At 54.4% G+C, this 12,352-nt stretch overlaps 1 protein-coding gene across 2 annotated transcripts in view; it reads left to right on the forward strand.

Moving 5' to 3' along the window:
• The first annotated feature begins 526 nt into the window (after positions 1-526).
• Positions 527-12,352, forward strand: part of SLC9A2 (solute carrier family 9 member A2) — a 126,732-nt gene continuing 114,906 nt past the window's right edge. Inside the window, exon 1 of one of the 2 annotated variants that reach the window (XM_045587294.1) lies at positions 527-1,259. In XM_045587294.1, coding sequence (XP_045443250.1) covers positions 962-1,259 — 298 coding nt within the window. In that variant the 5' untranslated portion in view covers positions 527-961. The remainder of the gene's footprint in view (positions 1,260-12,352) is intronic. The other variant, XM_036453950.2, reaches the window with a different exon arrangement.

The following is a 12,352-nucleotide window of genomic DNA, read 5'->3' on the forward strand; positions in this document are numbered from 1 at the left end:
TCGCGGGGCTGCTGGCCGGAGGCGGCTCTGGCCGGGGACCGCTTCCTCTCCTCCCTCCGCCGCAGCCGCCCTGTAATCAGCGCCGCGGGTCAAGCAGGGCTACGCCGGCAAACCACCGGGTTTCCACGAAATAATACATTTCTGTGGCTCCCAGACATGCGCACCTCCAGCCCTGAAAACAGGGAGATGTTTCTATTTCGCGCCGGGAGGGAGCGGGAGGGCCAGCGGCGGACAGCCAGCTCCGGGGACAGGATGGCGCTCCGGGGAGGGGGTGGGGACAGGGGCGGGGGGACAGGGAACCTCGAGTCCGGCGGGACGTCGAGGCGCAGAAAGTCCTGGACAGGATCCGTGACTCTTGGGGGGCTGAGGGGGACCAAGAGCCTCCCCCGCCAGCTCCAGCGGGCTCAGGGCGGCGGGGCTGCGGGGTAGCGCTCCACCTGCCCGCCGGCGCCCCCTCTGACCCGGAGCCTGGGCGCCGCCCCCGCGCCCTGCGGCAGGTGTCCCCGGGAGAAGCCGGAGCCTGGGTGGCCGCCCGGCGCTGCCTCCGGGGCGGGGACAGCGGCCCTGGGCGCCTGGCGCGGCGACCCCTCCCGCGGCGCTCAGGCTCCGGGGCGGCGGGTCCCGGCGCGTGGCGGCCGGAGGGGGGCGCAGCTGCCGCCCCGGCTGCCCCGGGGCCCTGTCGCGCGCGCTCGGGCAGGTGCCAGGTGCGCGGTGCCCGGCCCGGCGCCCGCGCCCTCCCGCCCCGCCGCCCGGGCGCCGTGCCCGCCCCGCCCCGCCCGCCGGCCGCCCGGGGCCGCGCCTGCAGCTGCGGTCGGCGAGCCGGGCCGGGCACAGGCCGGGGGCGGAGGGCGGCGGAGGGCGGCCGAGGCTCGGGTGGGGACCGGGCCGGGCGCTGCGGAGACCTGGCTGGCGGCGGCGCGGGGCGCGATGCGCTGAGCGCCGGGGGGCCGCGCGCGGGGCCATGGAGCCGGCGGGCACCGGGCGGCGCCGGCCCGAGCGGCTGCTGCTCCCGCCTCTCCCGCTGCTCCTGCCGCTCCTGCTGCTCCTGCCGGCAGCCCGGCCCGCGGGCGCCGAGACGCTGCCGGGCGCCAGGGCCGTGGGCACCAGCGCCAGCCCGCCCAGCCCGGCCAGCGTGGTGGCCCCGGGGACGGCGCCGCTGGAGGAGAGCCGGCTGCCCGTGTTCACCCTGGACTACCCGCACGTGCAGATCCCCTTCGAGATCACCCTGTGGATCCTGCTGGCCTCGCTGGCCAAGATCGGTGAGGCCCGGGCGGGGCCGGGGGGGCTCCTGTGCGGCTCCTGGTGGGCACCGCCAGCGGGAGCCGCGCTGAGGAGGGAGCTGGCCTCTGCCCTGAGCGGGTGACAGCCCGGGCCAGCGGCGCCCTGGTGACAGGTGGGGGGTGACAGGTGGGGGCTACAGACGGGGGGGGGCGGGTAAAAGGCGAGGGGGGAACAGGCGGGGGGCACAGACAGGGGTAGAGGGGAGCAGGGCGCTGGGAGGTTAGCGGCCGCGGCCCGGCGCCAGGCTGAGCATCAGGAGGCGACCCGCACTCCCTGCTTGGGGCTGAGGCTTCCCCTCCAGGAAGCGCTTTTTGGGGCGAAGACGGGGAGGACAGGCCAGGGAGGCAAGCTGCACATTTTAAAATAATCGACCCTCTTTTGGAACTCCTTTCACTCCCATTGGAAAGCGGAGGCCTGGCCTCCCTGCCTCCCTCCCGCGCACTCGCTGCGGTCTTCTGTGAGGCTGTGGTGCTTTCTCTTGTTCTTACTTTACATTTAAAGACTTTGTATCCGAAGACGCGCAGCCGCTGCCAGTGGCTCCGAGGGCGTTCGGCGGAGGTGGGTGACCCCGCACCTGCCCGGCGGCGGAGCGGCCTGTGGCCCCGGGCGCGGGGCGGAGGGCGGCCCTCGTCGCCCCAAAGCCGCCTGCCGGGCAGTCAGAGGGCGGCTGGGCGGGGGCAGCGGTCACCTGCTCCCGCAAAGGATGCGTCTCCCGGGTTTTCCAAGATGGCCCGGCGGCCAGGGAGGAAAGGACTCCATCCCCAGGGGCAGCCGCCAAGGCGGCGGAGGGAGGTGCGGCGGAGGGAGCCTCCCTGTGGGTCTGAGGCCAGCAGGTCCCGTCAGGGGACCGAGCGCACTTGCCGCCTCTGATCGGCCTGTGACTGCCGCTGTCTGCCCCGCGCACGGCCTCCCGCAGGCACACGGGCCGGCCCGGCGGGCGGACCGGGGCCGCCGTGAGGGGGGCAGACCCGCTGCCGCCGCTCCCATCGCTGCGCCTGCTGCCCTTCTATTCAATTACCATTCTTTCTTCTGCTCTTCGCTCCTGACTACTTCAGTCTGGTTAATCACACTAATAACGGCTGCGAGGGGCCGCTCAAGTTCGCTGCGCCTCATTTCCGCAGCCACCCGGGGGCACGATGGCCTGGCTTCTCGGAGGGACTGAGAAGCGACAGGCCAGGCCGGCGGAGCCAGTCCCCCGGCCGGTCCTCCCCTGCCTGTCCGGGCTGTTTGGTGTGAAGGCTCACTCACGGGGAATGGGTTTGTGTGGCACCCTGAGGATAATGCTGGTGCAGCGGACATAGGGAGTGGGCGCGGGAGTGGCACCCGGGACCGCGGGCAAGTCTGTTTCCCAGCTCGGGTCTGAGATCTGAGTGCCAGGCTGTCCCAGCTCCGCCTCCTCCACCGGCTGGCACTCTGTGGGGTGCCTTCCTTCCCACTCTTTTCCTGCCATGATCTTCTCATCTCTGTGACCTTATCGCACTCACTGTGCCTGTTTTATTAACAGGGATCTGTGCTGGTCATAGGGCATCGATCTGCCTGTTGGCAGCTCCTTATGTGATTTATTTCTGGCCAGGCACTGGCTGTTCTCTGGGTCTGCCTGCCCCCCCCCCCCCATGCTGACCTTCTCTGGCTACTATTTCCTCTTCCTTTCTGCACCTGGGTGGCTCAGAGTTGGAAACAAAGTCAGATGCTCATATCTCCCGCCAGGAGGATCTGAGCAAGGAGGGGACAGGGCTGGGGGCAGAGCGCTCTCAGAGCAGCAGGTGGTTTTAGGCCTCAGAGCTGTCCTTGGGACTTGTCTTGATACTCCCTGTGTATAGTCCTGCTGCCACTGCTCTGTCCCTGGGGAAGGGGAGGGGGGTGCTGTCTGTGGGACACTTTCCTGGCCCATTAAGTGGTCATTCAATTTATATTTTAACTGTTGCAATGGAAAAAAAAACTATTATTTTGGGTCACTTGCATAGCTTAGTTTGCTCATATTTGGGGAGGATGATAAACAGAGCCGTGCAGAGGGACATAGGGCTATGAGGTAACAGGAATATTAACTCATGCAAAATGCCAAGGTTTCTATTTGTGGCACTTTTACGCCCTGTGCCTGGTGCACCTGAACCTACCTGCCCAGAGGTCCCGGAGCAATGCCAGCCATGCTCGCTCGGACCAGGCAGAACAGGCTGCCCCACCGGGAGGTTCCTAATGACGTTTGCAGGTCAAAGCACCGTGTGGTACAGATGGAACTAAGATATTACGTTATGTCAGCAGTAACTGGAAAATAAAAAAATTAAATCATGCCTGATGGTGAGTTCAGAATAGTTTTCTAGTTTGCAACACAATAGAAATCTAGAAAAATTACCGTCACAGGTGTTAAATGAGTCAACTTGTCATCGTTTTACCTGGTTATTAGGGAAAATCAATTTTCTAATTATTTGCTTTAAAAAAATCTTTAGTAATAAAGCTTCCTGAAATGATGAGGATGAGGGTGTGTGTGTGTGTATGAAGTAGGTCTCATAAGTAAAAGAACAGAAAATTTAGTACAGCTTTGAAAAGTTTTTAAAATTTTGGCAACCAACATCTCCCAATCTGTTCTTCACTTCAATCCTCACACGTGTTCTTTCATTTTAAATGTTTGTCTTTGAGGAAGTTGGTTTTTTTATCAGTAAAAATGCCCATTTGCTTGGTCAGTCCTGTGCACCGGGAGTACACAGCCCAGAAAACGGGCCAAGAATTCAGAAGAGAGGCTGGCTCCTCTGCTTTCCCTGTGCAGTGGTCAGTGGGTCTGCCCTGAGCAGGGACACAGGCCTTCGCCCCTCTCCCCTCCCCCGCCCCTCTGCCCCTCCGGCTCTGCTGGCTCAGGGCCAGAGGCCCCTTCTTTGTCCTCAGGCCCATGCCCGGTTTCTCTCCCAGGCGTCAGACACATCCTGCCCCTTCACTTCCGTTGTCCTAGGGCTGCGGCATCTTCCACTCCCTTCGATCCCGTTGTCCTAAAAATCAGGTAAACATGTGTTATCGTTTTAAGGAATGACAATACAGTTTGGGCAGTGACGGTTTCCCCTCTGGGCTCCAAGCTGCCCTGAGTTTGAAATATGAAACCAGTTCCCTTAGATAATACCTGCCTGCCTTACCCAGATCCTCATCTCTGCCGAAGACAAAAGAACAGCCCTTGTCCTTTACCTGTTTCTCTTTTGTCAGCGTTGCTTTTCCTGAGCTCGCCAGCTGGCTGGTGAGATGAAGCTCACGGCCTTCCCTATTTTTTTACTCACGTCTCACTTTGAAGCCTGGCGTTCGGTTCCTGTAGGCGCGTGCTGGTTCCTGCGGACCCTCCCTGCCAGCCTCCCTCTCTGGGCGGCCAAGCCCCTCTCTGTCTGCAGCTGGCTCAGCAGCTTCCCGGCTCTTTCCAAGGACCAAGTCAGGTGCTTTCTCTAGAACGGTGTCTCTGTCCTCTACTGCAGGAACCGCTTTGTACCTTTTTAAATAATGGCATATTATTACTGTAAAATAAGGTTCCACACCAAAATGTTACTTTTTATATCAACTTTAACAATTACACTATTATTTATCACTAATGGGATGCTTTATTTATTTATTTATTTTTCTTTTTTCTTTTTCTTCTTTTTTCCCCCCCAGAATTCTTTCACATGTCTTGAAGCCCAAAACCTTTTGTATAAGTGTATTTGTTCCGGGAGGGTGGTAAAACTCACCAGTAAAATCAAGTGAATTTGATGGTTTGTATATGGATAGAGTTTCACCAATGGTTGAATGATAAGATTTCGTCGTATAATTTGGATCTGCTTTGTGTAATTTGGATCCTCCAATAGGTTTTCATTCCCTTAGCAGCCTGGCATATCGCAGCCACACTATCAGTGACCTCGTGCTACTTCTGCATCTCCCTTCTCTTCCGGACTGTTTCCTTCCTACTGAAATATGTTCCTTGGTGGATACTTCAGGGACGGCCTTGAATGATAAATTCCCTCAGTCTTTGTCTAAAAAATGTCTTTACTTTGATCATCTCCTTGAATAATTATATGACAGTCCAGGGGGTGAGTAATTATAACTTCGCTGCAAAACATTATTTCATTATTTTCTGCCCCCTGTTGTTGCTAAGGTTGCTGCTCACTGGCCTTTGGAGTGTATCTGACTTCTCTCTCTGCTTGTACTCAAGAGATTTTGTGTGGTTATTCTGCAGTTGCCATGATGTGTCTCAGTATGAATTTATTTTATTTTTCTCACTTAAAATTTGTTGTGCTTCCAAGTTTCTTAATGCTGCTCTCTGTTCCAGCTACAGATTACTTGCAGTGTGTTTCCACTCTGTGGTTAACCTACTCACCGGAAGTCCATTTCAATGATCTTGGCACTTAAGCGTGTTTGGTCCTTTTCCAAGTTCTTCTGCAGTTTGTTCATGCTCTTTGTTATGTAACTATAGATTTCATCCCTCTTTTCATTAGTTTATTTAAACTATTTTACTGCTTAGATTGTTCTCTTATTCCTAGTTTTTTGGGTTGCTAATTCATATGTCTATCGCATCTACTGACTTTCCCTTTTATATATTACTAGAGGCCCAGTGCACGAAAACGTGTGCTCTGGGAGGTGGGTCCCTCAGCCCGGCTGGGTCTCACAGTCCGGAGCCCTCAGGGGATCCAGAGGGAACAGGCCTAAGCCACAGTCTGGCCTCCCTCTGAGGGGCCCATCAGGGAGCTGCACCAGCCAGCAAGCAGCCAGCCCCACTGCCCGATCACCCCTTCACTGCCACCCCTACTTGCTGTCCCCTACCTCTGCCCACTGGCACCTGCCTTATCTGGCCTGATGCCACCTGCTCACCAGCCCCGCCCCTCACCAACCAGTTGTTGCACCATTTGGTCTATTTGCATATTAGGGCTTTTATTATATAGGATTAGAGACCCTGTGCATGGATTCATGCACCAGTAGGGTCCTGTGGCTTGGCCTGCAGGGATTAGACTGAAGCCGCTCTCTGACATCCTTGAGGGGTTCCAAATTGAGATAGAGAAGTTCTCGGGTGACACACCCTGGAATAGGGCTCCCTCCTCTCTGGTTTTAGGTGCTTAACCCAAGAACTGCAGCTGCCAAGTCACCACAGCTCAGCAGCTCCTGCATTGAGCATCTGCCCCCTGGTGGTCATTGTACATCACAACTACTGATCAGACAATCTAATGGTTGGATGGTCACCTAGGCTTTTATATAGAGAGACTAGGGGCCCAGTGCATGAGATTCAGCCCAACCTGCCTCCTCTCACATACTGGGAACCCTCAGGGGATGTCCTACTGATGGATGTCCTAAGCTGCAGTCTGCCTCCCTTTGTGGGTGGCAACCTGGATGATCAGGGGAAGGCACCAGCCCCATCACCCTGCTGCTGCAGCCACTGCCAGTCACCACAGACACCAAGGTGTTTTCATCAACACAGACTCCAGTCCCTTCACCAAGAAAAAATGACAACTTTCTTTAGGCATTTTCAAGATGTGTCTTTCATAGGATATGCATTACTTTCTTTCTTTCTTCCTTTCTTTCTTTCTTTTATCCTCACCTGAGGATATGTTTCCATTGATTTTTAGAGAATGTGGAAGAGAAAGGGAAAGACAGAGAGCAACATCAAAGTGAGAGGAACACTTTGATTGGTTGCCTCCTGCATGAGCCCTGACCTGGGCCCCGGCCAGGGAGGAGCCTGCAGCCCCGGAACATTCCCTTGATCAGAATCCAACCTGGACCCTGTGGTCAGCAGGCTGGGGCTCTATCCACTGAGTCAAACCGGCTGGGGCAGGATATGACATTCCTTAGCCCTCCAGCAGCAGACCTTTGTTTTTTTCTCCAGAAGTGTGGTGGAAAAACCCTAGATCACCTTTCTGGATTCTTATTACCCAAGTTACTAAGAATATTACCAGTGGCATACAGGGAGCTTAGCCAATGAGCAGTCAGAAAAGGTGTTTCCTCTGTAGTTCACACCAATTGTGGGCTGGGCCCTGCCCAGGCCTAAAGCCTCTTGGGCAGGAGAGGAGCTCCAGCTCCCTGTGCCCAGGCCTTACCTCACAGTGACCTGGGTGCCAGGACGTACCTGGGACACAGGCCCTGGTCGTCTATGTATGCAAATTAACCGACATCTTTTGGGGGGTTAATTTGCATAGTCACTCTGATTGGCTAGGGGCATAGCAAAGATAAGGTCAATTTACATGTTTGTCTATTAGGTAAGATGTTATAACATAAATGATAGAGCGCTAGCTTGAGCAGAGTTGATGTGGTTCCTTTTCATTTTTCCCTGGCTCTCCTATTTGCTTATTTAGGACAAAGTAGCTCTCTGATGCTCAGGCATTCAGGCCGGAGGCCTCCCCTTATGGACTGAAGTCAGATTTCTTGTCCTCAGGTGGGTGCTCAAACGCCAGGTCCCAGCACGTGGGCGGGCAATCCCTGCATCCGGAGTTCTGGTTCTATGGCTTGAAAGTCAACCTACATCTCCCACTTCGATTTTTCTCCATTTATCAGGCCTTCTGGGTTAAAGGGGGGAAAAAGTGCCGAGCCTGGCAGCTGTCCGTGCTGCCTGTTTTCAGGGCAGAGGCCTCCGTGGTCCACACTGTGGCCCCACGGCCTTTCCCTGACCCTAAGAAGTGCTTCTACAATACCTAGCGTTGCAAGTCCACCGGCATGTTCTGCTCAGAGAATGTCCCCGTGGATCCTCTTTAATTTGAGGTAAAACTAACGTGTACTTCCCTAGTTTTCCCACTGTGGGGTGTGGGCATTTGCCTTTGTTTTATCCTCTGTGGCTTTGCACGTGTCTAGAAAGCACACAGCAGGCAGTGATGGGTGTTGGGAAAGACAGCCCCGACCGAGGAGGGAGGCCGTGCGTTAGCAGAGCTCAGGACACACCGTGTTCTCGCCTGGCACGCCCTCACACACTTGCTTCTTATTTAATTGGTGGCTTGGAGGACCCGTGGCTGCTACTTCTGTTACTATTTCAATAGGGATAATGGGGGGTGGGGGAACCATCTATAACAAAGAGTTTACTCTCAGAGCAAAAGAAGCATAAGCCAAGACAAACATGTGTTTATTATGTTAAAGAGATGTGTGGGCATGGGCGTATTGTCATTCCAAAGGAGACATGCACAATTACAGGTTACTCTCTTACAATTACATCTTTAAATATAATGAATCACAATGACGTGCTTCCTGGAATAACCCTGCACATTGTTCATCACTGTGCAAGCCCTTTCTGACCTGGATTTAAACAATTCTTCCCTTCTTGGAAGCTCTGTGTGTCTCTCTCCAGCAATTCCAGAGGAGGCATGGGCCTGCCTCGGAAGGCTCTGCCTGTGGCTGTGACAGACCATAGTTATAAGTGTGCATTTCATGTCATTGTTTAGTGTTGGCATACAGAGGTCACCTGCGAAGTAAGAAAGGAAAAATCCAATTCACAATTATATGCAGAAATTCCACCTGCAGAGAGACCAGGTTACACATGCCCACCTGCATGTGAGAGCCTCTGAGAGGCTTGTTCCCCGGGCACCCCAGGGGGCCCCCGCTGCACTCTGGCATCGTGTGTCCTGTTTGTGAGCTGGCCTCCGGGCCCAGGAGGAGCCTGGGCAGAGCAGTGGCAGGTGGCACTGGAGGACAGAGATGGTGAGACTGGCTAATCCCCCAGTGCGATTTCTTTAATAAAATGCAGGAGCTAACAATGGCAGAGCATTCTCCATGCCAGGTATCTGGGCCTGGTGCTTCCTACCCATTATCTCCTTTAATCCTCACAGTGGTGCTGGGAGACAGGCACCATTATTATGCCCAGGTTTAAAAAATAGATGAGGAAATGGCTTTTGAGAGCTTAGAGAGTGTCCAGGGCACTGCCGCTCTTGAGAGGCAGGGGGGGGGGGGGGGGGGGGGGTTTGTTGATGGTGAAAAGGGGGGAAAGGGGTGGGGGCGAGGGGAGGGCGTGGAACCTGTGTCCTGCCTGCAGAGGAGAAGGCTGACTCCAGACTGTCAGTGGTCACCAGGGTCCTGGCTGTGTCACCTCTTCACCAGGAGCCGGAGCCTGGCTGTCCGGAGTCTCACGCAGCCCTCATTGCCTCCGGCTGACTGTCAGAGCTTCATTGTAAAATCAGACAACAATGGCGGTAGCATCCCGCCTACCGCATGGGTCATTGTGCGGACTGAAATGCACCAGAAGCAGCAGTAGCCCCAAAGTTAGATCAGTCTGACTGCACAACTCTACACGGGGCAGGAGAGAGCCACTGAGATGGAGTGTGGCCTGACTTGGGGGGAGTATGGGAGCTGAACTGGAGGGCAGACTTTTTGAACCTTGGTCTAGTCCTGTGGTTGGCAAACTGCAGTTCGCAAGCCATATGCGGCTCTTTGGCCCCTTGAGTATGGCTCTTACACAAAATACCATGGCCTGGGCGAGTCTATTTTAAAGATGTGACATTAGAAGAAGTTTAAGTTTAAAAAATGTGGCTCTCAAAAGAAATTTCAATCATTGTACTGTTGATATCAGGCTCTGTGGACTAATAAATTTGCCGACCACTGGTCTAGTCTTTTCCACCATCCATAACTTTCAGAAAGTAAAATTCTAATGCTTTTTAAATATATGTTTATCATGTTAACTAGAGGCCCGTTGCCCAAAATTCATGCACTGGGGAAGGGTGTCCCTCAGCCCAGCCTGCACCCTCTCCAATCTGGGGCCCCTCAAAAGGATATCTGAGTCAGACATCCTCTCACAATCCTGGACTGCTGGCTCCCAACTGCTCGCCTGCATGCCAGCCTGAGCACCCCCTAATCACTCCCCTGCCAGCCTGATCAACACCTAACTGCTCCCTTGCTGGTCCGATTACTCCCAACTACCATCCTTTGCTGGCCTGGTCACCCCCAACTGCCCTCCCCTGTTGGCCCAGTCGCCTCCAACTGCCCTCCCCTGCAGGCGTGGTCCCCACCAACTGCCCTCCCCTGCAGGTCTGTTCTCCTTCAACTGTCCTCCCTTGTTGGCCTGATTGCCCACAACTACCCTTTCCTGCCAGCCATCTTGTGGCAGCCATCTTTGACCACATGGGGGTCACCATCTTATGCAAGGGTGTGAGGATCAATTTGCATGTTACCTCTTTATCATCATGTTAATGATTCATAGATTAAATGTTCAACCCATATAATTTTAATAGGCTAAAGTCCAACCCCAACAGATTTATATGAGGAAAGATGTCATATCTGTCTTATTATTGCACCTGCATACATACTTATTGACTTGCACATGTACATATGCACATACAGACACATATGCACACGTGACGTTCATTAGGATGTCGCTCCATGAGGGAAGGGTCTAGGACAGTGTGGCACATGGTAGGCTCCCCACAAATAATCACTGAGGAGATGAAGAATTAATATCTAGACACTTTCTGTTTCATCTCAATTCAATCATGTAGCAGTTAAATCGCCCACACACCATGGTCTGTCCAGGAAGTCCACAGTTTACATTTGTTATTCTAGCACATTCATTAATAGCATACCCTTTCACTCTCAAATATTTATTTGATAAGTTATTTGGTCACTCTACTTCTAATGTGTATTCTGCTATTGCACATACTTTGGTAACTTAAGCTCTGTTGTCTAAAATCTCAACTCTGTCACTTCCTACCTGTGGACTTTGGGTGAATTAGTCAACCTCTCTAACCTCATCTGTAAGATGGAGCAGCAACAGCAGCCTCCTCTTAGGCTGCGGTGAGGACAGAGTTGTGCGCTCAGTAAGCAAGCGAGCTGCCTCACTGCGGGGAGATTTGGTTGCCGCTGGGTGGGGAACGGGTGTCTGCAGCCTGTCCGGAGCGGCCCGCCTTTCCTTGCACGGGGAGCCGCTGTTTGCCGATTGCTAGATGGTCTGGGTGTCCCTGCCCCTGCTGTTGCTGTGATGCAGTGTTCTGTCTAAGTCACACAGCTTGGTTTCCAATGTTACACGTTAAAAATTCACGGCCAGCTTTCCGCAGTGAGTTCCCAAAGGGAAAGGACCCGGTTTCTGTCCTGGAAACGGGCAGGAGCAGCCAGGCGGAATGGTGGGGGCAGCAGAGGGGAGTGCGTCTCCCCGGAGCCGCACACGGGCTGAGGACACGCCACGGGTGGAGGGAACACACGTCCCCTGCACTCTGCGTGTAAACGGTTTCTGTAGGAATCTAGGGAGGAATGCGTTTAAAGCAAGGTGCTGCTGAAGGTGTTATTGCTGTGAAACCGCTGGGCGGCCTCTCCTTCCCAGTGTGGACGTTCTCCTCGCCGCGCCGCCCGGAATGGAGACCTCTCCATCCCCTGGGCTCCGGGGATTCACCCCGTGCCACTCGGTCTTCTCCGGAGAATAGCATCGTCCTGTGCATTCTCTTGTGAGCTGCCTGGCGAGACGGACGCTGCCTCACTGGGGCTCACAGTTAGAGGGAATTAGAGAACATCTTGGCCCCGTTTCTTGGCCCACGTCGGTCTCTGCCGGCTGCTTAGCTCTGACACGGGCCTGTGGTCCCTGGCAGCTGCATGCTCACCCCTGCCCTCCGCACGCAGACTCTGGGCCCACCCTGTGGAGCTCAGCGTGCACGTAGCTAAAGCTAATGAGGTCCAGGATCTGGATAACACTGTTTCATATTTTCAGTTGTTTCATATCTGTCATCTACTTTGATTCACATTTTTTATTCACTGCTGACATTCATTCATATGCTCACAGTCCAGGCTCTGCTCAGGGGTGCTAATGGTTTTGCAAAAGGAATTTGGTTCACATGACAGCTAAATTGTGTATTTAATGACTTCACTTCTCTTCAGGTTTTTGTTGGGTTTTTTTGTCTTTTTCTTTTCATTTCCAAGGGAGCTGTCACCATTCCTAAATCTTCTAACAAATGCCATAATTGGCAGGCCTCCAGACCTCCAGCTCTCCATGTCCCACTAAACACATTATAGGTTTGGTTAGTGTTTTAATGAAACATAATAATTATGATGAAGATGGGACCATAAGAATTCCTGAGACGCACACACCCTGATGCCATGGAGACACCTCGGTCTGCACAGTAGGCACGTGGGTGTGCAGAGACTAGAGCTGGCCATCTGAAGCCGGAGAAGGCAGCGTCAG

This window comes from Pipistrellus kuhlii, unplaced genomic scaffold, assembly GCF_014108245.1.
Source record: "Pipistrellus kuhlii isolate mPipKuh1 unplaced genomic scaffold, mPipKuh1.p scaffold_m20_p_27, whole genome shotgun sequence".
Classification (NCBI taxonomy): domain Eukaryota; kingdom Metazoa; phylum Chordata; class Mammalia; order Chiroptera; family Vespertilionidae; genus Pipistrellus; species Pipistrellus kuhlii.